Source organism: Rhinolophus ferrumequinum, chromosome 14 (assembly GCF_004115265.2).
Source record: "Rhinolophus ferrumequinum isolate MPI-CBG mRhiFer1 chromosome 14, mRhiFer1_v1.p, whole genome shotgun sequence".
NCBI classification, from domain to species: domain Eukaryota; kingdom Metazoa; phylum Chordata; class Mammalia; order Chiroptera; family Rhinolophidae; genus Rhinolophus; species Rhinolophus ferrumequinum.
The window spans coordinates 52,691,044-52,718,006 of NC_046297.1; the positions used below are offsets into that span (position 1 = coordinate 52,691,044).

A 26,963-nucleotide genomic window follows, 5' to 3' on the forward strand; every position below is an offset into this window, starting at 1 on the left:
TAACATTTTTGATATTTCCACCCAACTATGTGTTTAATCTGTACAATAACCCTAAAGTTATATGTACTTTGATACTATTTTACACATGGAAATTAAGCTCCAATAGTTCATGTGACCTGCACAGGGTCTCACTCATAGTAGGTGACAGAAGTAGACTAAAGTGCAATCAATCAAAATTGAATTCTCATTCTGAGGACTACTGGACAGAAATACAGGAAACTGTGGTGTGGTTGTTAAAACATAGTTTAAAGAAGATCTAAGCCAATATTTTTTATTCGTATTCTAATTTCTCTTTTACTTCTTTTTATTTCATTGTCAAAAGACTCTTTCTAAACGGTAAAAACTGTTTCTTTTTTTATTCTTTCTTTTTTTTTTTTACTCAGAACAAGTAGCAGGCAACAACAACAGCAAAAAAATTAAGATAATTTAAATTAAATTAGTGACATTTTAACCTTAACACAACAGGAAAATTAATTGGAGTAGTGCCCTGTAGAGAAATGAAAATACTTTTGATAAATATTCCAATTTTTTTCAGATTATTCATTAATTGCACAACTGTCATTTATAATAAAGGAACTATTTATAGTGATTTACAATTTAATATAATAGATTTTGAATCCACACACACAAAACTATCAAGTACCAAATACTATAAAAATTTCAGTGTCTTGGTTTTCTTTGTGTTCATAGTGATATTGATATAAACTATAAGTACTTTATTTGTTTCAGGTTATTAAGAATAAATTAGGAATTAGGAATAATCAAAAAATCATGAAGTGAAATTTTAATTGCAATGTGAATAGAGAAAAACGATTAAAAATGCTAAATTATCACACAGGTCAAAAAACTATTGACTCGTAGATAACAAATGAACCTATGCTACTGCAATCTATTATATCTAAGATTTAGATAGTAATTAATTTCAGCAAAATAACATTCTTTTTATTACATCAATATTTATTTGTATGAAATGTATTGACTTTATAGTTTTCCTGTGTTTACCTATGCATTGCACTTGGTTTTATAAATGTATAAGGGCTATAGGCAAAGCATTTATATCTGGCTTTACGTTGTGAATTTTGAAGGGGTAATATAATAAAAGCAATATATTACTGTAGGTTAATGAGAATATTGTTACCTTTAAAAGGGATAAAAACAAAAAAAAAACACTTTATTTTTTATAACTTTGAAAACATGAAGTAGTTATCTTTAATTCTCAGATATTGAAATTTAATTGAGATTTGATATTTGGTTATATTGAAGTGTAATTATAAGCCTTTAAGTAATTTAGGTGAATGTTCTAGGAATGAACTTGTAAATATCTCTTCATTAGTTTAGCAAAGATTATCTAAATATGTCTACGAGTCAGAAGCTGTTCCAGGCACTGGGAATGAAGCATGAACAAGAACATCCACTCCTTACCTCAAAGAACTTAAAATTTACAGGACAAGTCATAGGGCTGGTGACTACAAATACAGGAAAGTACAGGGGACGATGACGAGTTATAACAGGAAAACCTAATCTTCTCCAAGGTGACAATTGAAGCTAACCCTTGGAAAGGGAATTAGAATGATCTGTTTGAAGGGAAGAAGGAATAGTTTATGAGAATGATTTGTGGTAGAAAAGAATACGGTGCGTTTGACAAACTAAAAGAAACTCTGTTTCACCAAAAAAAAGTGACCGTCAAGAGTCACATGAGATAAATGTGGAGATATGGGCAAAAGCCAGATCATGAAGGTTCCTATGGGTCATAACTAAGCCTTGATTTTATTTCTAAGGTCATTTTTTCCCATAGAAGAGAGAGCGGTGCTCAGTAGGAATTTCAGGCATGTTGGTTAAGCTGGAATTATCATTAAAAATAATACTGCTTTGATGTCAGCCAATTCCAATTTGGAAATCTGGCTCTGCCGAGTCAAATTTTTTAAGACATTTTATGTCTGAAAATATAGCTATATATTGAATGTTTTTAAAGACATTAATAGACAGGATAATAGGTTTCCTTTACTTCCAATACTGATGGTATTTTTTGCCCCAAATATTAATAGTTTGTGTCTGAAATATAATAGATAACTAGCCAACTGACATCACGGAAATAGTAGTAAGTTATTGAAAAAAGGCATAAGGACCAATTTTAATTAAAATAGATTTGATAAAGGTATAATTTAAATCACTGAAAAAATGAATATAACATTCAAAATGTTTTCTATAACAACAATTTAAATATAAGTAACTGAAGTATATATATTTTCAAAGTAGATGGCACCACTGAATATTATATTCGAAACACTATTCTAGAAAGAATATAGGGGAAAGGTGAAACAGGTATTAGCTTTTATATCATTGGGAGATTATGACAACAATTGAGAGAATTTGAGCACTAATTTGTAATTTACTAAGAAAGTAACCTTAATCCTTAATTTACTTGAATGTACTTCAAAGTTTTAGCTTGTTTAATGTTCAAATCATTTAATGATTGATTACTATTTAATCTCTTTTCAATTGTAACTATTTTTGCCGAGTTCCACAAAATATTATTCTGTAACCACAGCGTTTCTCACATCTCTTGATGGCAAATTTTGGCTAAAACAATGTTTGTATTATAAGTCGATCTCTATAATAAACTTATATCCAAAAATTACCTTCCTTCTATTCAATGGGTGATAAAGAGATTATAGAGAAATTTGTCAATGTTAGTTGTTCATGCAGTTTTCCAAAGAAAGTAAAAACAACTAAATAGAAGGATTTATTTTCTTAATAAACATTTTAACAATATTTACACATTTTTATATCTATATACTAAGAAAAACCATCGACTCGACTAAGCAAATCATAAATTTTATAATGACCTCTATATTTTTATGAGTGGAAATATTTATGATAGGAAAATGAATAAAAAAGCAAGGTGGTATTGACTTAATCCTTTAAAGGAGACTATTACATGCAAATAATTCATTTTAGAATTCGTGTTAAAGATAATTAAAGAAGTACTTTCAGTATGAATTGTGATGGAATTTACTTTCTGAGATTTTTTCATATGATTTTCAATCAACTTATGTAAAGATGCCTTGATTTTTCTTAGTGGGTGCTAAGCACTGAACTTTTTTTTTTTTATCGCTTATATCATTCTCTGTATAACACATGCCTAACCACACCACATAGACCAGGGCCAGTTTAGAGAATATATGATAATGAGTTGGAAACAGAGTTGGAGTAGATATTTTGTATTTGAAATAAGTTCAATTAATTAATATTTTCACTGATGCATATATTGATATAAATGAAATCCATTTATTTTTTTTTGACACTACATTGATTCTTCCTAAACTGCTCAGGAAACCTGCTATGAAGAAACAGAAAAATATACTTGCTACACTTCCTAATTTTGTGAAAGGTAGGTAGGCTTATATTAATTAACTAGAAAATTACCAATATATGATTAAGCTTTGTGATATTTTTTTTCTCTAAAAATAAATCAGGAAGTTAAGCACCATTTAAATTTGGAGCCAAAATATTAATGAATAACTGTTACCTTTTCAAAATGAGAGATCTCAGTAAATCATATGGGTCAGGCAATAGGTAATTTAGAAATAAAAGAGTAAACTATGTAAAACAACCACCATACATAATGTTACCATTTTTTCCCAAATTATCTATTTTCTCAATCATTAATTAACATTTATATATCATAAAAATCTCATGCAAATGCTGAAAAATACTAAATAGGATAAGTCATCAATATGTAAATATGTGCACTTATTAATAGAAACTGGCTATTTTATTTTAATGATATCTCAATATCATAATTGATATGTAACAAGCAATAAGTATTTAGTACTTGTTCCTCCTAACCCATTTATGCATTCTTTTCTCTTTACTTTTACCCCCACCCTCCCTTCACATTACCATTGCACTTTGTTTTTATTTTAATTTCTGAGTCTTCAAATTATTCAGGTTTTGGTTGTACTATCTATATTTTTCAGCTACTACTTTGAACACTTTCTTTAGCTTCCTCCATCTTGGCTGTCTTTCAGTTCATTCTCTAATTAGAATCATTACCAAAACATAGCTCTGGCTGTAACTAAATGGGCACAAGTAAAATAACATCCAATACCTCTATGAGTAACAACTGCAAGCTCTTTAGTTCTTTCTATCTGTTCAGCATTTCTTGGTCTTCTCCTTGTACTTTGTGTATCTGCTTGATGAGGAGAGAGCCCGTCCTTGGACGTGTTGGGGTCCAGACCTGAATTTCTGAGATTCGTAACTTGCACTCGCTGTTCCTCAGAAAGTCTATGGATGGTGACAGCTGTAACACTGGATACAGTAACATCTGCAGATGTGCTAGCAACAGCAATTGCACCAGTGGTAGTCCTGTTATTCTCCTCTAACTCACCAGTGGAGGTAGTGAGGGTCAATGTAGAAGAACCTGTGGGACACAGTAGCACTAGATGCTAACTTTTTCTTTTAAATGATGTTTATTTTTTCTGATAAGTTTAATAAATCATATTCCCTTCCATAACCTTAAGGTAATCAACATAAAGAGGCAAAACACAAACATGCCACTAAAATTTGAAGTAACCAGATCTGATGGTTGGTTTCTATCAATCAACCTATGAATAGATATTACACACAAATACACCACGTTTTAACTGTAACACATTAGGAGGGAAAAGGTGAAATACTAAACCCTTTAAGAAGCTCCAAATCAATCTTACTTGTTATTTATCGACATATGAATTTTAACAACAAATGCCTGGGAAGTGACATGTTTTGACAGAATGGGTAACTACGTAACCACAGTTTTCTCAAAAGAATGCTTTGAATAGACTGTGCCGTATCTCTTCATGAATTCTTGAAAAAATATCAAAATTTTCTATCTTAAGACAAGCAACTGAAGAAAGGAGAATTTAAAATCAAAGCCAAAATGAAAACAAAATGATTTTAAAAAATGAAACTCTGAAATAACTGCTCTATGTAAGTGTCTATCTTAACTTCATTTGTCAGAAAACAGCCAACATGATAAAATATTCAATGTCATGAATTATATATACTTTAGAATTTCATGGGTTGTTTTGGAAGTTGAGTAACATTTTTTTTCTCTATTTTAAAGTAAACTTTGAGATTAACAATTTTCAACTAATTACAATTAAACAAATTATTTTATTTAGAAATGATTGAAAATTAACTATTACAATGGAACTTTTATTAATACAAAACAAGTTTTAAAATGGTTGAGAATTTCCAAAAATCTCATAAGCATTTCACAATATATATCTTTCAAAAATTTTAACCTTAGTTTAAACCTGTTTTCACTATAATTTAAAATGTGTTTTAAAGGTACCAAATTAGTTTTTTTCTTTCTTTCCTTTTTTATTTTTTTTTTAATCCATTCACTTAAATTTTTTGGAAGATTGTCCTTGGAAGTGTATAATTGTTTCATAATGAAAAAAAATAACCTTATAAAATGGGCATGAAACTGAATGAAGGTATAATTAAAAGAACCTTAACAGCTAAAATGCTTTCCAAGAAAAAGTAAATAAATTTTGGAGGTATAGGTAATAATTATGAATAATAGTCAGGTCCTAGTTAGAAAACTTCTGAACATTTTTAAAAGCCAATGAGAGGTCTGTGCCGTCATGTATTTGCCTTCTCAATAAATTGCATTTCAAACTTCTCTCCACAATATAGATATTTTGAACAAAAATACACAGAGATATTTTAACCAGTCAGCAAGATGAAAACAGCTATACTGCTTAATGTGGTTTGAACATGTTCTGCCTTTTTTTGTCCCGTTTTTAGGCAGTTGATTAGTATGACAAGTAATTCTGGTTTCTACTTTAAACTCAAAATGGAAGGCAAACATGGGTCCTCCTTATTCATAAGCAAATAAAGAAATATGTGTCCGCTACTACCGTGTTTCCCCGAAAATAAGACCTAGCCAGACCATCAGCTTTCATGCGTCTTTTGGAGCAAAAATTAATATAAGACCCGCAATTGTATATATTATATTATATTATATTAATTGCATTACATTACATTACATTATATTAGACTCGGTCTTATATCTTATTATGTAAGACCCAGTATTATATATTATATATTATTTTATATTATATTATATTATGTTGTATTATATCATATCATATCACATTACATTATATTATATTACATTATTATTATATTATATAAAACCCGGTCTTATATTATATTAAAATAAGACCGAGTTTTATATTAATTTTTTCTACAAAAGAAGCATTAGAGCTGATGGTCCGGCTAGCTCTTATTTACCGGGAAACACGGTAATTCTTCCTGCCCGAGTTATCATATCTTGTTTTAAATTGATTTAGAAATTCAAAAAAAGTAATAGATGACTGTATTTTGAGGGGGCCAGGGATAAAAATATGACAACTGTCAGATTATTTTAAACTCTTCATATACTTTAAAGCATGAGTCAGAAAAAAGTTCCTATTGAATATTTATCCAAGGTATTTTGTGAAGATTAGAATCTACTAAATTCTTGTTGGCTATTCAAACTGGCCAGTAGTATTTACTAAGCTAATATTTGGCAAAGGTTTTCTTTAAACACATGATTAAGCAATAACTACGCTTATACTACTAACATTAATAATTGACCTCATGGTAAATCAGCTATTTGGAATCCTCATGTACTTATTACTATACAAACAGTTACCTGATCCATATTATTCTCCTGGGGAATTTAATTAAGGCTTCCATTTTTGAAATGAAGTATGAAATCAGAATAAAAAACTAATACTTCAGAGCTTCTCATAATTTTACCAAAATTTCCAGGTTTTTTGGGTATAAAGAAGGAAACCATTTAACTATAAATACATTGCTATATGTAATCTAAAAGTATGAAAAAACAATTATGTCATTAGTACACTGTCTCAAATCTCAGTACACTGAACAGTCATTTATTATATTCCATCACTGATGTCATTGCAATTAAGCCCAAATGGTCCATAAACCTGGGGTAATTCTTGGGATAGTTTCTTGGGATAGCTTCTATAACTAATCTTCAAGACCTCCAGACCAATTCCAAACACCCATTTTTCTTGAAGACCCAGAGGATGACTATTGTCCCTGACCAAATTTGAGTTAGAACTGACTGGTAGCATTTAGACCTAGGATTTGCTATAATCTCATTCTTAAAATCTAATAGAGCTCTACTTTTGGCTAATAGTGATGGTGATTCAGTGCTATTTTCTTAACCTGAATGTAGAATGTAGGGTGTAATGTTGGAATAAAGCATTAGAAAATCTATTTCTTTAATAACCATCGTCTAACCAGATATATATTTCCACGAGACATTTTACCACCAGTTCTTATGTTTTAATTATATTTTGTGTCCATATTCTTTCTTCCCCATAGTAGAATGCAAGCTCCCTGAAGGCTGAGAGTTTTGTATATGCTATTAATTTCTGAATTACTAGAATCTAGTATATTGCCTGGTACATAGCAGATGATCAAAAAATATTCTCAAGAAGAAAGAAATGAATGAATGGATTTAATATTAATGCTAAAACCATATTAACAATAATAAAGAGAATAAATTTCACAAATGAAACATTATTATAATTTTTACCATGGCAAACTAGTATTTCAAACAGTATAATAAATCAAGGGTAACTCCAAAGAGAAACAAAACTGATAATTTTGTTTTTATTAAAATAACTTTCAAAAACATCATTTTGAAAAAGTTTGGAATCTGAAGATAAGTAATAAGAGCTACCTGAAGATATTTGTCATCATTCCCAAAACATGAAACCTTACAGTGTTAGTGTAAAATGGATTTACTTAGAATGTTCAAATTTCTATAGAGTGAAACATAGTTATGTCTTATAAGTGTAGGAGGTAGAAATGCATCTAAATTTAGTCAGATATGTTTGACATATACATGTATTTATATAATAAAGAAGTAATTGGTTTTCTTTATAAGGCAATAAAATCATCCTTCACCACACAGTTATATCATATATGATATAATCATTTCATTTAAAATGTAGACCAGTTTAGAACACTGATTTTGATACCATTTTAAATTGGCAGTGTGTAAAACACAGATTTTAAAATTGTAAATATGTACCATTTAACAGTTTAAAAACACTCAACATTTTTGCATACATAACTGTTTTATGAGGTAATTAGCAATGTCATAAAAGCTTTAGGATTATTTATAGCAACAATAGATATTAAATGTGTAATATATCTAATCCAATATTAAAATATATATTTTAAATATTTTCAGTATGCTAATCATCTTTAAGAGCACAATATTAAATGCACATTACAAGACATACAACCCAAATTAAGGAAAAAAATGTACATCAGAAAATCCAATCTTCATTTGAAATCATATAATGTATACAAGATATAGTCTGTCACAATTAGACTATCCTGCCATTAAATCATGTGAGATATATTTAAAAATTAGATGTTTACAATATAAATATGTATCTAAAATATAATTTTATCAATATCCTTTAACAAAAAATGTCCCAATATAACAAAAAGAAATGAAATGGTTTACATATATAAGCATGCTTCTAGAAATCATAACTGCATGTCATCTTTGAAATTATGATAATGGAAAATGACATACATTACATATATCAATTGGCAAATTTGTTTGATGGTAAAATTTACAATATTAAATTTGGATTTGGTTATGTATTATAATGAAAATTGTTTTGGAGGGCTTTTTTATTTCAACGATATATCTGTAAGAGACTATGTATAATTCATGAAAAGCCTTTTATAAATGTTTTATTTAGAAAGTATAACAAATAAAAACTCAAATTGATTTTGAATATCTTTTGGATTCAATTATTAGTATTCTATATATATTTTAAAATATGCTATTTTGCTTTGTAATTTTTGTCTAACTCATCTCAGAAGAATATAACAGAATATGTTGCTAGAGATGTGAGTGGATGGTCCAAATCATACACAACTATATAGTACAATTAAAGATAACTGCATATTCAAAGAAGTAGTTTTTAGATATCTTATGTTGGCATGTTATTTTATATAAAAAACATATATTCTGTTCCATTAATTTTAATATTTCAAGTAAAACATTTGAATGGAAGTTTAATTAAAATAATTTTAAGTGAATAATTTTGTGACATTATGATATTTAGTGAAGAAAAATACAATAAACATTAAGCATGAAAACATGCAAAAATATACAAAATAATATCAAAATAAAATCAAAACACAACTAATGTAACAATTCTATTTGTGCCATGATTTAAATATTCTATAAATTTTACCATACGTAATTTAATTTTTATGTTCTATTTCATCTTTTATTTAATATTACATGAAAGTTATAAGGACATGTTTTAAGTGAGGTCCCTAGAAAACTAATTGAAATATGAGCTGGTAAGGTAAAATAAAGCTATTGTTACATTGTTACATTACAATTTTCAGGAAGCATATTGTAGCAGGTAAAATAACAAGTATTTTGCATTTTAAACATCATTAATTTCAGTATCCTAAAACCTGTATAGCTTGGTATTCAATAGTATGAATTGGTATATGTATGTGTAGTATGAATATTCAATTTAGGAAGAGATGGGTAAACTGAAATGGAAAGTAGCCCTTATAGTTTAGAATATAAATGTTCCACCTTTGATTAATTGTTACCAAACATAAAATTGTCTCTCTAACTAGTAGGATTTTAAGTGAACAAATCGTGAAAAAAGTTAGTTTGCAATTTTGTTTAAAAGTGTAGGTCTACAATGATCTTATAAAGTTTTGACATTAAATCAGATTGCTGCATTATATTGAAACTTCATAGGATTATGATATTAAAATATCTAATTAAATGAATATAAGATTCTCTTGATTATAAGATGAACCTCTAAGAAAGAAAACCTCTGCCAATTAAACTATGACATGGCAATGCAAAAATGCTGTCACCTGCATACAGATTTCTGAGATGTTAAAATGAAAAGTTGATCTTGGCAGATAAAAAGAAAATCAGTAATACAAATAATAGATTTTCTATGAGCATGAATTAATTAAACAAATTACATATGCACTAATTTAAATATAGAACTGAGTTTAAATATAAATTGTCTTTCTGGATTGATTGACATATACGTATATGTATGTGTGTATATATATACATATATATACATATACACATATATATGTTTCTATTTATGTACATATTTCTATTTAAATTTCTAAGCATTAAAATAGGGAAAACAATATATGGTTTGGAAGTAGATTTGTTATTGTTCATCAAGTACAGGTGATCTTACTGATTTAATATTCAAAGTAAATAAATATTTGCAATCTAAGCTGAAACTGATCGCAAGATTTAATGATACATTTATAAATCCACACTTACTATGAGTAAGTAAATGATTATAAAAAATATGGAAAATATGAACTGATGTCAAGCTGCTTGCATGCAAGGTAACAACCCAATATTCTGAATTGTTTGAAATTTTGATAAACCCATATGCCAAACAACCATAAATATCTTTATCAAAATGAAATATAGAAAATATCAAAAGTTTTAGAAAGCATATGGAGAGTACCGTTAATCAATCATGACAAAACTGTATACATATATATATATATATATCATCTTATTATATATGATATATGCAGCAAATTTTTATATTATATGTGCTATATAACATATATGTTGTAAATGTCTGAATGTTATACTAAATATCACCATAGAATTGTTATAAAATGTGAGATAATTAACATCTCATTTCTTAGGGTAAGATCATGCTACGGAAATTTTTTAAGTAGAGGATTATAAATCTTGAAGATATTCTTTCTCTTGAAGGACCATTTCTTGCTTCACCTATTTGATTAAAACAAAGTTGCAGAACCAAGCTTCAGCATCTTCACTCTTTTTCATACAATTTGGGAGCTTTGACTATGAGTAGTGGTGGGTCCTAGGTGTCATTGTTTTGTTTGTTTGTTTTTTGTTGTTTTGTTTTTTGCTTGTTTGTTTGTTTTAATTTTAATGTGCCCAACAACAAATATACGCACACTACTCATAGGAATAAATATCCACAAGATTGAAGTTTTATGTTTTGCTCTTGTTTTTGTTTTTGCAACTAGTATGACGTTCTTCTATAAAGTCACAATACTAACAATAGAACTTAAAGACCTAGGTTTTGAAATAGATTCACAGTGTCCCTGTCACATTTCATAAGAATTAAAGAAAGAGATAGAATGCTCCTCCACACCTTTCTAAAACCATCTCCTGGAATCCTGCATTTTTAGACCTTTTTCTTGCCACAGCTCTTATCTCTTAGCTGAAGTAGAAGCACTGTTATTCTGGATTTCCCATGAACAAATGAAACATAGGTTAACACACACTTGTTTCATTTTCTTCCATTCAAAATCTTGTAGAACTGTTGCCAGTTCTCATGGAATATTTAAAGGTTTTATTAGAAAACAGGGATAGTACATTATCTTTTATTCCAAAGTATTATTTCAGGAACTCCTTTATTTGCAGAGCCTTCCTCTGTCTGATTATCATTATGTATTAATACCATTTTTAAAGTAAAAACACGTCTTACACCTGTGTATCCCTAATTCCCCTTGAATGCTTAATAAATAAAGGAGGGAGGAATGAATGTGGCAGAATGCACTTCTCTCATTTCTCAAAAATACATCTTATTTTATGTTTAATTAACATTTATTCAGTGTTAAGTGTATTTTAGGGATATTCATGTAAGAATTTGAACCTGTCCAGATGTGTTCAAACAATATATAACATATAATTGCAATTTGTATTTGCATGTACTAGAAGAGAGGAAGAAACATCCAAGAACATATAAATCATTCCAGTTACGTTTTCTCAAATGAGAGTAGCATTTACAGCGTCTTCCATTCTCCAGCCCCCTCCCTACCGAAATATTTTATAATGACAATATTTCATACTGTGAAAGAGAAGGAAAAGAAGGGAAAAGAACTGGCAGGGATAACCTTTATACCTGTCATCATTAAAAGGAAAACTTAGAGAAGGTTTTTATCCTGACCGAACTGTGATGTTCCTAAGTCCTGCTTACCTTGACTATCTAACTATAACAATGCTTATCCTCTATTTAATTCTATAATAACTTTGTAGTTTGGAAAAGTGTGTGTGTGTGTGTGTGTGTGTGTGTGTGTGTGTGTGTGTGTGTGTGTGTGTGTAGGAAGAGTTCAATCATTTTTCATTAGTTGTAATTAACTGAGTTCTATTTTAATTAAATCATAGTTGTTTTTGGGAGAAGTGAAAAGCTTGCAGTGAGATCACTGCAGTCAGATCACTGTTGAGGTCTTTATCATAAATTCATAACTGATCTCATGTGATTGTTATTCAATTGGAAGAAATGGTTCATTATTAACAGGTGGGGTGTAAGGGAGGTGTAGGCTGGTAAGAAAGGGCTGACATTATGGAGGAAAAATTATATTGTTGATTGTGGAAAGGTGCTCAGCTACTGGTGAGTAACTGCATAAAAATGCCAAAGGAAAGAAGCCTAATAAGAAGCTGAAGCCAAAAAAAGTCTTAGTTTCATACATCATCTGCTCTTTAAAACACTTTTTATTATATAGCAGCTAATTAATTAGTAGCAAGAATGATATGCTTGAATACCAATCTGGGCTTAGAAAAGTGGAATGTTGGAGGATAACAAAGAAACTTCAGAAGGAAGTTTAGCATTAATGGGAAAGGCACATACAGAGAGTGCCAAAAAAAATGTACACACATGACTTGTGTTCATCTTTGGTTATCAGTATATATTGATTACAATTTTAATAGCATTTTCCTTTCTTAAAATGTGTATAGATTTTTTGTTGGTATCCTCTGTATATTATACATTATGTATGGGGGTGTTACATATAATTCTATGTTGGGGTATTTAAAAAGGATATTTCCATATTGAGAGGTAAACATTTATATTTCTTCATGTAATCACATTGCCAAGTTCCTTTTTACAAAGAATAATTTATTTTAAAACAATAAGTGAAAAGTCTGTCTTTTAATACCATCAATAAAACCATGGTATGAATACCATAACAATTATTTCTGAGATTTACAGTTATATTAGGTTGGTGCAAAAGTAATTGTGGTTTTTGCAATTATTGATCTTTTAGACCACACTTTTCCACCAACCTAATAGTTGATTTCAAGTATGTTTTGTTTCTTTAGTCTGATTATGGAACTAGATGATAAAATTTAGGGATAAAATATGGAGATCTGACAGAGTTGGATCTCAAATATCATCTGTTTTAAAACTGTGAACTCTGGCCAACTTTCTCTGAATCTTTCTACTGTAGGAGTAGAGAGTTTGATCCTCTAGGTGATACAAATCAGAAAGTTAATTAGAGCTTCCTTCACTCAAATCTCCCCTGGGGAAGAGACAGGTATACGTTTGTGTTTTAAATACAAAGAAAGTCCATCTCATTTAGAGCAGAAGTTACTTGGAAAGACTGAAAAAATGAGAGTGAAATATGAACAAAGAGATTCAGCCAAGGACTTGTGTTTTTCACAGTTTTATACACAGTGAAATATTCATTCCAGAGGAAGTAAATGTGATTTATTTAATGAGTCTTTCTGTTCCCCATGTTTTCTATACCAAAGAGAGAGGTCTCCGCCCCACCCCATTCTGTGTTTCAGTAGCATTTTAAATATCTGACTCTAATAGTACTTTCCATCTTCCCTCTCCCTCCTCTTTTCTATTTCACAAACATGAATTAACTGACTTCTATGCATCAGGCACAAACATACCTTCCCTCCAACATATATGAGTATGTACATATACATAGGTGCGTGTGTGTGTATCCATCCTGCCTAGCAAGTAAACTGTCATGAATTTAAAAAATCAGAACCACACAGTATGCTCAACGAAGGATACACATTTAACTATGAAAATACAGCTGGAAAGCCCTTAGCTATGCTTCCAAAATGAGAAAGCCTTTCTAACAGAACAGGTATTAGAATTGAGCTTTAAAGGGTAAGCAGATTTTGCCTGGTACATGAGGAATAAAACAAAACATCCTAGTCAGAGGTAACAGCTTAGAAAAAAGGAGTGGCAAGAGAACAGGCAAGACATGCTCAGGCAATTGCAAATTATTTGGTTTGGCAGGAATGAAGTGAGCGATAGGCAGGGACAATGCTTTAAAAACCAAAAAAAATTTCAACTTCGCTTGAAAATATGAGGTATCACTAACAGATATTAAGCATTAGATTGATATGACAAGATTGTCATTTTAGAAAGACTGTAATTGCTGTAATAGGGAGAAGATATTAAAGATATACGGAGTAAAGGTAGGGCAAACAGTTAGCTGAATCAACCACATGACTATGAGCACCTTGAAATAGGGTTGCTAGATTTAGCAAATAAAAATATAGGGCACTCAGTTAAATTTGAACGTTAGATGAATATTTTTTCTGTCAATATGTCCTGTGCAATACTTGGGAAACATTTATAATAAAACAAAATTATCCATGGTTTATCTGAAATTCAAATCAACCAGGCATTCTGAATGTTATCAGGCAATCCTACTTTGGAAGTAATTCCACCTTACAAACTCTGAAAATTTTCTGCACACCAAGCAAGTAAAAACTATAAACAAATGTTGACCCTTTTAAGTGTGCTTTGCTTGAGACTGTGAAATCTTATAGAATGATAGAGAGTAGGTGTCATGCTGGGAGGCCTGAGGGGTCTCAGCTCCCGCTCCCCACATAAGAACACAGGATGTGGCTAGGCCAAAAAGGGACACCCACGGAGCCATAGGTAGGGGAGTCATACCACTATGGTCTCACTGGAGGCTGGATTCACACGACGTGAGACCTGCTGTCCACTTTTCTGCCTGCCAACAGACCGACTCCACTTGACTCTGCCAAACAAGCTCACTGGCTAGCAATCCGCTGCTCTGCAATCTGCAGTCCACACTCCGCAGCTCGCTAGCTCACCCACCATCCTCTTGCTAGCCCCCATTTTTCTGCCAGCGTAGCCACAGCAGTTATATTAGTGGCCAATGGCTCACTGGTTACAGCTGACGGCCAACTAGCCACAGCTGATGACCATCCAGTCACAGCTGATGGCCATTTACTACGCGAGTGAGCACCTTTCCACGTGAGGCCGAGAGCCTGGAAACTGCACTCCTGGCTCTGTCCCCACACTAGGCATGATGACATCACGAGAACCTCTAAACCAAATTCATGCCTATTTTTATGAAATGAGAAATAAAAAACGAGTTAAATGAGATGCGTGAAGGCCGTTTAGTCCGTCCTTATTTAAATCTTACATCCTTTTTTCAGTATTAAAAACAGCATATATTCTACTTTATCTCCTTTTCATTATAAAACATATGTTTTATACTTGAGGAAGAACATATATCCTGAGAATTACATCTGCAGACGACAGTGCAAGTCAATAAAGGGAAACCTTGCTAACATCAAGTTGGAAGGCCAGAAGGGGGAGCTCTCACGCGGTATCACTGTATGTCAATTACAGGACGAACTGTTGATTACAAACCCAACAGAAGAGTGAACAGAAAAGAATGATCAATTATAGGCCCCAACAGAAAAAGATGTACATTGCATGTCCTATAAGGAATCGACTACCTCAGTAACTCAGTCAATGAAAAACGTATCTCCCTGAACTTCACTTTTCTCCAACTTACTTTTGTTCAAAGCAACCTCTCCACCAGCTCCCTCCTTTTTCTCCACAACATAATGTTCCTGTCGTTTGTTTGTTAGCCTTGCGTTTGGCCTTTGCTATAGCTTGCTGGTCCCAAATTGCAATTACTTGCTGTTCCTGAATAAAGCCATTTTTGCTGGTAAAATAACTGACCTTTATTTTTAAAGTCAAAACGACATACCAAAAAAAAAAATGCCAGCATTCTTAACAATGCTTCAATCCACAGAACACTGAATTGCACATATTTCCAGCAATAATTTACTGATCTTTAAATTCTATCAAAGCAATAGAAATGGAAACAAATATTGAATACATTTACTTCCTCAAATTATTAGGTAAGACTTTTTACCTCTTATTCTTTTCCCATTCTCATTTTTTCAGAATATAGAAAATACAAAATGGATAGTAGAAAACTCAGTTCTCTTTCTCTCTCCCACCTTGAACTCTTTCACATATATGAAAATTGTATATATATATATATATATATATATATACATACATATATACATATATATGTATACATATATATATCAGAGATATGTCTCATATTTATATGAGAATTAGGCACTACATAGAGAGACCATATATACAGTATGTGTGTATGTGTGTGTTTGTATATAGAGAGACTGTATATATGATCTATGTATATTGATTGATCATATGTGTATGGTTTTGTGCTATATATAAAATGGTGTCTTTTTGTCTCCCACAATTGCTGAATAGAGATGATTAAGACACCAGAAATGTATTTGGCATTATATTTACTTCAAATAACTAGATAATATAATTATTTAAACAACCATGTTACAAAGAGTAACCAGCCTTTACTGAACATTTATTATGTTCTAGACACAGTCTTAATTAATTAATTTCATCCTCAAAAGTACCTGTGAGCTGAGGATACTAAAGCTCAGAGTGGTTTTAGAACATAGACTGATTCACTCTGCCCGTAAGTGAAAAAGCTAGGGTTTGGATCCAAATTGTGTAATCCCAAAACACAATCCTGTATCCTGTGAAATCAGTATACCTACACTGATCCTCCCTAATACAATACAGCACGTAAACTCTTGTGTCTGAATCAACATATAAATTATTTATTTGTATTTTGTTTTCATTGTATGTCTTCCCCATCACCTCCTTTCTCAACATGTGTCTGCTTTCCAGGTCCTTCTTGAAATTCCCTTTCTTCAGGGGAGGATGGTTCTGCAGGGCTAAAAGGGATGTCTGCTCTAAGATCTCTCCAAAGCTTTTGCTTCTGACAGTCTAGCTCTCTTCAATGGGATTACATCAACTGACAGGAGATTAGCAATGACAGAGGGTAGAGGATGGGAGCAGAGGAGAAGCAAAGATAATATACACACCGTCCATACTGCACTGCAAAAAGTGGAAGGGTCCAGGATCCTGGACTCCATCCTTTGGCTAAGATTCTCTATGCTGGCTTGTCATGGGAAGCACAGGATAATTTGCCTTCTTGGGAAATGTGGGCTTGTCCAGATACTACAAATGCCCACTGGATTCTTGTGCAACTCAAAGGAAAAAGAAGGTACCAATGTTTCTTCTACCCTCACTCCAAATAACGTGGACAGAATTTTCCTCCTGTCAGGTACAATAGGGGCTCTCCAATTTATTGGAATCTAAGAAAACTCAGTAACTTTTTTTTTTTTCTTATCTAAGTCTGTGGATTAAATTTCATACCTCGTTCACTTGCAAATACAGCAAAAATGCATACCACACCCCACTAGCCTGTCTTGTTGTTTTAATGATTTAGTTTCAGCTTGACATGATGCCTCTGTGTTCTTACAATTTCCTCCTTTAACTATTATAGTTTTTCTCTCATAAAACACTTGTTAGTAATTTAATTTTACTTTTCTTTGAAAATTATCTACTGATCAATAGTTACATGACACATCATCATCCCCAAGGCTACTTATCATGTTGTTAAATTGGATCTTTGTTTCTTTTTTCGGCATGAGCAAAACTTCTGTAAATTGCACTTTCCTAAATTTTACCTACAAGGACTTCTCCAATCTTCAAAAAAATTCACGGGAAGAATTTTCTGTATTCTCAGTCCCACATACATTTTATTGTACACGGAGAGTGGATGCTTTACTATGAGGACTTTTGTCCCAGAGACCCAGGAATCAATTAGTCCTCAACAACTATTCCCCACTGATTCAAAGTCCTAAGAATCATAGCCTCTAATGATTACTTACTTCATGCAACTTCATGTAAACATTTTACATTTAATCTACAGAACAATCAGATATAGCACATACTATAATTCATATAGTCAAGAGTAAATAACTGGATTAAGAACATTCATTGATGTAGTCACTCAAGTTTGTTTTAGGCAATTCATTCATCCATTCATTCATTCCACAAGAATTTATTGAGTGCCCACTCTATGCCAGGCATAGAATGATCCAGAGGTGAGTAGTACAGACAGTATGTTTCCTAAAAAAACATTATACTCAAGTGGGAGGGAAATACTGGATAGATTAATATAATAGCTGGTGGTGAAACACAAAGTGATGAGAGCTAAAATCTTAATAAAATGAAAGAGTGGGACATAAAAATAATGGACCTGATAGATACGGCACTTTTATTCAGACTGTCAGGTTCCACAGCTTGTATTATTAATCTTGGTGACACACTGCTTCCTATTCAGTTATGACTTGGGCACTTCACTTTATTTCTCTATAACTATGTTCTATGGTCTCTTGTGCACTATATTTATGAAGTAATATGCATTTTCATTTAACATAATATTATATTTTGAAAGTAAAATTTAAATATTTGTGTTCCATATTTCAAGAATAAAAAATAAATTAATAGCAATAGCATCACTAATTTCCCTTTATTCAATGAAAAAAATATATATATACAGATTTTTCATTGAATAAAGGAAAATTAGTGACATATATAGTGATATATATATATTTACATATATATATCTATAGATATATATCTATATCTATAGATATAGATATTACTCTTTGCTAGACATTGTTACATGCAAGGATACAATGATGAGTGAAAGAAATAATGTGAGCAGAGAAACAAACAAGAAAAAAATAAAACATCATTGCACTATGTTGGGGTGTAAGATTAAATGTGGCCACAGATTCTTTGAAACTCTCTCCATTAAGAGGTAGGCTATTTCCTCTTGAATCTGAACTGTCCTCATGATTTGCCATGGCCAACAGAGTATAGCAAAGTGATATCATGTGAGTGTCTGTGCCTCAGTTCCAAGAAACTTTCTAGCCTCCACTTTTGCTTTGGAATGTTTCTCATAAGTATATCCAGCCTACTAGAAGATGACAGGCACAAGGAGAAGAACTGAAGTTCCTCAGTTGACATTACTATGAGTAAGGCCATATTTGACCTTGCAGTCGAGTCAACTCTCTGTCTTAATGTAGTCATACACATCAGCCCAGAAGCATCCTGCCGAATAAAAGAACTGTGATAAATAATAAAAAAAATCGCTTTTTCAGCCTCTAAAACTTAGGGTAGCTTTTGTAAACCATGGCTAACTAATACAATGAGTGAAGTATGGAGTTTTGTAGAAATATATAATAGAAGCACTAATCTGGAGTTAGATGTGACTTAGTAAAGAGAAGCTTTCTGGAGGAAATGTTTTAGATTGAAATCAGAAAGATAAGTAGGGATTTCCAAAGTGAACAGAAAGGAAAGGGATGGTCCAGACATAGTATGCTCTATGTATAAAGGCCATGAGGCAAGACAGATTTTGTTAGTTTCCAGGAATTAAAGGCCATTTAGTATGAGTAAAGCATAGCTTGCAAGCAGGCAATCACAAGTATTTAAGCCAAAAATATAGGTAGAGGACATGTTATGAGCATTTGGTACAGCAGATACAGTAAAGGGATGAGAAGATATTTGGACCCTGTCACGAAGCAACAGAAACAGTCCCTCAATTCCACTCACTCTAATTACCATTGGATTTCTCTCACCCCTTCTCAGAACCGAATATGTTTCTTAAGAAGAAATTAGTGTTATGATAGGATGAATTCTCGTTCCACAGATGGAAATCATCAAAAGCATTCTTGAGATTACATTTTTAGTAATTCCTAAATGTGGTTACTTAGGGTCATCTCTAAAACAAAAAGGAACATTAAAAGATATTTGACTTTTTCACCCTCAAGTCTTTCATGTGTGTATTCATTTCCCACGATTGTCCTTTTTCTATTTCCCACCACCACACCTATGAGGACCCAGTTCATCTTTTTTTATTTTCCCCCCCCAAAATGGTAGATAGAATTCTTTTTTAAATTAAAACTATATTTCACAACAAAGTCAATGAAGGACTTTCGTTAGAGCATGAAACTTACACTGGAATGGAAGTGGAATTTCAGCCACGAGCTAGAAGATTGCATAGCACTGGGCACCTGTCAGGGATTCTCAGAACTCTCACACATGCCACACAGTCACCTATACAGTTGATCTGCAAAAATGATCAGCTTGAGTGTATCTTTATGTGTGATTAAATTTCAAAACGTGTTCTCAAAAACTGCATTTGCCTTTCAGAAAGATGATTTCTGCTAAAGAATGTCACTGAATCTGTGCAGTTCTGGCTTTCTGATAGTTCTCACCCTTCATACATAGGTGAACAATTTCTAAAATTTAATTAAGATGACATTACATATGGTGTGCCTTGAAACAAATTGGAATTAAAAATAATATGCCAGTCAGTAACATATAGTTTGCAGGGTAAAAAAGAGAATGTTATACAAAATATTATTCGGTAATCGTAAAATTGTATACATAAACTATATATAGTATGTTTTCTTCAGTTAGCCCAGTTAAGTGACCTATAGTATTTAAAAAGTATTTATAATATGACAACATACATATTTTTAGTTTTTTTTCAAAATGATTATTTACAGATTAGTTGTATATACGTGAGAAAGAACACTGTTTTGAAATTAGTTCTGGGTTCAATACTGGCTATGCTAAAATGCTGAGACTAGGGATAAAACTGTGGGTGCTTTTCCTTAGTTTCCTCACTTATCATATGAAGAGTTTGGACTGAATTAGTAGTTCTCAAATGTTTCCTCATGAACTACTTTCATTATATTGACCTAAGATATTATTTTTGTGGAAAACTTTTATCTTACAAATAAACTCAATCACTTTCACAGTAAGAAATGTATGCTCATTCAGAAAAATCAATCATGGCATCTGCTAATCAGCACTTCTAATCACCATGAGCTAACCAATACACCACCGGGTTAATTTTAGTGGCAAGCGAAGAAAATTGATATTTCAGTTAGCATGTGAGGCACCATAATGGGTAAATTTTAATTAAGTTTTTTTGAAATAAAGAAAATAATGGACCATTATTCTTCTTCCAGGGAATCCCACAAAGGATCACTGGGCTAAAAGATGTCTATGGTTCATTCCAGCTCTACAAATCCATGAGAACAAAAAATTTAATTTAAATAATGTGTTCATTTGAATATGTTATGTGCCTGCCTTCCTCTGCCTCACCCCCAAAACCCTTCTTCCTCCCTTTGTCTCTCTCTCTGTCCCCCTCTCTCTTTTTTCTGGTTTCCTTCTATGAACTGTATTAGGAATTTAATACATTCCAGGCATTTCTCTGGTTGCTAAAATGATCCAAGGAAGGAAAGAAATACCAAGAAAGTAAGCACAGTGATTTCCAGAATGGTAGTATCATGAAAGCACAAATATAGGAGACAATGATTGTGAATGCCTAGGTTGTTGAGGGTAGCCTAATTCACAATGGCTTATCCTGAAAAGAAAATTTTTGTTCTGGCTCCTTAACAGTAAAAAAAAACAAATAAATAAATAAAAAAGCCTGTCATGGGGAAGTCTTGAGGGCCTAATTTTCTACTCAGAGAGAATAGCAAATACAAAGAACCTAAGGCAGAAAAAAAAAGGCAGAATGTCTAAGGAGGCAGTGAGAGAATTCAAAATATCAGGAAATTAGGAACTTGTAAAAAGTTTGGATTTCTTTTTAGTTTATTCTTAGTAGGCAATGGAGAGGGAAAAATTGAATTCAATTCAAAGAAATCACTTTGCTGTTGATGGATAACGTGTCTGGGTGCATGTGTGTGTGTATGTATATAGGGAATTTATGATGGTAATAGCTTGCTGGTATGACTTGAAATATGTGACACAGTAGCATTTGGAAGAAAACGAGGTAGATTTCCTGGCCCTTTTCCCCACTAGAGCATTCCAAAGATGAAAAAAAGTTTGAAATTAGCTATTACAGAGCTTCTGCACCAGAATGCACATTTGCAAAGGCTGAAAAGGTAAATATATCAGACCAGAAACTCCATATTCAGAGCCAGGAGCATATCCATGCAGAATGAGGAACTGCTTGAGATGACATGGGAAGCGTAATGGGTTCTGAGGTTCAAAAAATATCCAAATGGCTAATTGAAACCAATGTTTCTGATAAATAACAGACAAAGTGATGGGAATGCCAAAAGCTAAGGAGCACAGTCCCTGAAAGAAACAGATGCTGTGAGCAGCGGGGAGATACCAGCTTAACTGGCAGGAATGTGACTGTGAATAATGCTCCTTCATGACCCTTAAAGCCTATCACACATGCTGAGAAAGTGCATCCAAGTTACTCAGAAAATTTTCATCTCTGAAGTTTTAAAGCACAAGAAGGATGACCAAGCTAAAGTGGGACATAAAAAGCAACCATGCTTCTACAAATTATGGCATTCTACAGAATAACATACGATATATTAATTTTTGAATTAAGAAAATAGGCCATATATCTAATAAGAAGCATGCATTTTGTTGTTGATTTACTTAACACACATTTCTTGAGTACCTACCGTGTGCTAGGTACCATGATGCTGAATATATAAAAGGTAAAACATGTTCACTCTTCCTTTCAAGGAACTTACATTTTTAAAGAGGAAGAGATCATTAAACTCATCAATTAACAAAAAAGGAAATATGCAACAGTGAATTGAAGAAAATTTAAAAAGTGACATAATGAAGAGTGCCTGGTGCCTGGTCAATGAAGGTGGTCTCTTTGAGAAGAGACCATTTATACTATGGCATAAAAGTACAGAAAGAATCAATTCCCCAGAAGGCTGGGGAAAAGAATTCCAGAAAGAAAAGTCAGTGTTGCTGAGGCATCAGCAGGGAGGAGGATGACATTTGGTGAAACGAGCAAGGGTTGATTGTGTAGAGCCACAAAGCTGTATCAATGATTTTTAAAATAAATGTGCTGGGAAGTCACGGTTAGGTTCTGAGTTTGACCTGGTTTATATTTCAAAAAGTCACCCTACTTTTGTGTAGTGAATAAAGGCAACAGAATCAGAGGACAGACCAAAGAGAAGGCTCATGGAGCCTTCTCTAAAAGACAGAAATAATATTTCTTGAGAATTGGGGACAACGGGTTAACTCCACAGGCAAATCAATGGCCATGAAATAATTAAAACTGACATGAATTTTAAGTTCGATCATACATACTTTATTTCTTCTAAATATCAAGTACAAGTGTGTGATTTTGCTGGTTATATCTATCAAGGAAATTTTAACAGCAAAGAGTCTGTATATGTGAAGTAATTTCCTGTATTTTTATCAGATATGTCCAAAGCAATGAACATGTGTACTTCCAGCTACTAGCAGAAATATGGTTGTCACAAAGAATAACTGGATGGAAAAGGCAACTGAAAACTGGAAAAGACCACAAGCTTATTTACTATTATTACTCCAATGAAAAGAGTAAATAAATACAATAAAGAAAGAAGATATACAGTGCCATTCTATGAATCTTTTTCACGAAAAATAATCATACAGGTAATTAGTTATATAAGCCCCTGGTATGTCTCAACTTGAAAGATACCGTGATAGGTTCTTTCAAAAATATTGTGGATTAGAATTACAACAATAATAGCATATATTAGAAAGTATTATTTCTGTTTTATCACTGATAAAATTGACATTCCAGGAATAAGAATTAAATGGGTCTGAATCAAAATCAAATAAATGTTCCTTGTTCTATGCTACTGTATTTACCTGAAAATAAGACCTAACCAGAAAATAAGCCATAGTATAATTTTTCAGGATGCTCGTAATATAAGCCCTACCCCAAAAATAAGCCCAGTTAAGGTCGTCAGCCAGATAGACGCATTTAGTATGCCCGTTGCAATCCACGACAGATGTACTGAATTATAAAATAATAATATTAATATATAATGAAACGTAAATAAATAATACGATTGACATTAATACTTAAAATAAATTATAACATAAATTATGATTAAGTATTTGTAAACACCCAAGCGGGCGCCTTTGGATGAGAGGTAAATGCCTATGTAAACCAATGAACTCGAGACTTATTGCTGAATGACCAATCAGTGTACAGACACAACTCACGAATAACGTGCATACTTAATAACAAATGGACGGGGTTGTTCTAATATGCATCTTCATAATTCAATATGTCGTGTGTTGTAACGGATGTATTTAATGTACTCATGTGAAATAAACTAATGTTTTCTGAATTTAGGTGCCTGCAATTTTTTGGCACTTCTGTGTTGACCATTATTCTTAACTGTCATTATTTTTGTTGCCACTCCTGTCTTGTAAGTATTCAATTAACACTTGATTTAATGGTAGATTTAAAGGGAATACTATTTTGACCCCTGGGTAAGATGAGTGCAAAAAGAAAGAACTATTCCGTCGAAGAAAGGAATCATTGAGGACTCCTGGGGCAAGAATCTTATGACTTTCTGCAAAGAGAAGAAGCTGGATCTCCAAATGGTGAGCGAGTATGATAACCTCAGTCCACAGGTGGATGAGGAAAATGTTAAGAAGTGCAAATGTGGATAAGGTCAGCAACCGTTATTTCCTAAGCTGGAAGACATCATCTGTGAATGGATTGCTGACAGTAGAGCAAAGGCTTTTTGGTTGTGCGCAGGACTGATGTCCAAGCATTTACCCTTGCAATGGCACCACATGCTAGACATATCCCCAGAAGAATTCAAAGCATCACAACACTGACTGGATGGCTTCCTTCAGCGATATGAACTGTGTCTAAGATCGACAACATTGTTCAAGCTGGAAGATACAGAAGTTATTAAACGTGCACTTGCATTCAAGTCCTTTGTCGATGGCATTGACTTTCTAAATACCAGCTCTCCAAATGTGATTGCTATGGATGAAACTGCAGTGTTTATGGGCCAAGGATCTCAAATGACAATTGATAAGAAGGGTGTCTCATCAGTCTACATTCCCTCCACTGGTTACAAAAGTGCATGTTTTACCTATATTTTGGCAATTCATCTGGATGGAAAGAAGGCCCCACCTCAAATCATCACTAAGGGCAAGAAAGATAAGGTTGAATGTGTTTCAGGCATTTATGTTCTTGAAACCAAAAATGTCTGGTGCACACAAGCAGTTATAAGGAAGTGGGTCGATTTAATGCTGCCACTTATTTCGCGAGGTGGCCAAAGAGGTCTGCTAGTCTGGGATTCAGCCAGCACTCACCGTGCTAAGAACTTCCTTGCAGAGAGAAGAATAGATCAAATAATGATTTCTGCAGGAATGACTGTCTATCTCCAGATTCTTAATATTGCAATAAACAATCCAGTCAAGGACCATTTGCGCGTGGAAATCAATGACTACATTGAAAATAGAATGGAGAGAAATCAGCGTGGAAACTTTGTGAAGCCTAGCCTGCAAGAGGTTGTGACTTGGGTGAAGAATTCATGGGATAAAATCACTGACTCCTGTGTTGCCAAATGCACTATGAGCAGGCTACATAGACAAGAAATTCTCATTTAATGAGAGCTCCATTACTTGACAGGAGAAATTGGGGTCAATGGTTCTACAGGAAATGGAGTCACAAGAAACTCAAACTCAAATTCACAAGAATTCAGGGTTTGGAGAGTTATGACGATGTTCCAGAAGTAGATGACATGACTATATTTGAATAAATGTAGATTTTTGTACATGAGTAAATGAATGTTGATTGTTGTACATGAATAAATGTAGATTGTTGTCCATGAAAAAATAAGACATCACCTGAAAATAAGCCCTAATGCATCTTTTGGAGCAAAAATTAATATTAGACCTGGTCTCATTTTTGGGGAAATATGGTACATTGAAAACCTACATCTTCATATCCATCCCTTCTTCACATTATACTTCAGATAAATATAGAACCAATACACCTATGCATAGAGGGCATATTTACTTAGAAACTAGAATACTTACATAAGCAACTCAGCTCATTCCTTCTCAAAGGGAATGGCATATCAGGAATACAAGCGGGAAAGACTAATAGCCTTACCAATGAAAAATAATAGAATTAGATATCACCAGTGGTAAGAATGTGTTTTATATTTATATTTGAAAAAATACATCTGTGTCTGAAAATAGATAAAACATAACTGATATAAAATTTTACAAACAAAAGTAATAAATAAAAATTGTACATGCACTCATTCTATAAAGGATACCTACATTTATAATTTCCAAGGGACTATTCTCAGTCTGAAGAGGGATATAAAGTTTAATAAGGTATATATTTTACCTTTAAGGAGTTACAGGATTTACACAAAGTAGCTACAACCAAGGGACAAACGGGAAAAGAGAAAAGACATATCTGAATTGCTATAGAAGGAAAAATATGGAGAAGAATGCATTTGAAAGATGTAGGCAACTGTGGGAAAGATGTGGGCAACTGAAGTTGAAAGAAAAGCTTGTGCAAGGATTAAGAGCTATGAAAGAAAAGTAGAAAATTACAATTAGTTCGATTTTGTTGTAGATGATGTGAGGGAATTATTATAGAAGAAATCTATAAAAGGTAGTGCAAAAGTTATTAAGCAGTTTGAAGCAGTCGTTTATTACTCTTCGGCCACCCATAAACCATAATTCTAGTATGAGAGATTTGTTTGAAGGAGTTTAACTTGCCGTAAATTTTACCTTTTATCTGATTTCTATTTCTAAGGCTTACTTGGAGGTATGATGAATGTTTAATCAAAATTTACATCAGGAAATTTTAAGTTCTAAATAATTAAGGTGCCTTAAATAAATAATGAAAGTAACCAATAAAACCATACCTTAGTTTTAATTCATTAAGCATTTTATGAAACCATGAGGGTAGAAGCAGAAATATTCAAATGAAAGAGTGAATCCCTGTCTGTCATTTTCACATGCTTTACATTTCCAAAACTGAAATTCTATTCAGATGATTTGAACTGTAAAATGCAATTTTAATTGTTCCATGGATTGTTATATCCGATTAAGTGGGTATGTCTG

The 26,963-nt window shown here is 32.5% G+C and overlaps 1 protein-coding gene across 1 annotated transcript in view; it reads right to left on the reverse strand.

The window, feature by feature from the left end:
* The window catches only part of CSMD3 (CUB and Sushi multiple domains 3), a 1,093,095-nt gene that overhangs the window by 663,736 nt on the left and 402,396 nt on the right, over positions 1-26,963 (reverse strand). The window contains exon 7 of the mRNA XM_033126920.1: positions 4,112-4,423. Coding sequence (XP_032982811.1) covers positions 4,112-4,423 — 312 coding nt within the window. The remainder of the gene's footprint in view (positions 1-4,111; positions 4,424-26,963) is intronic.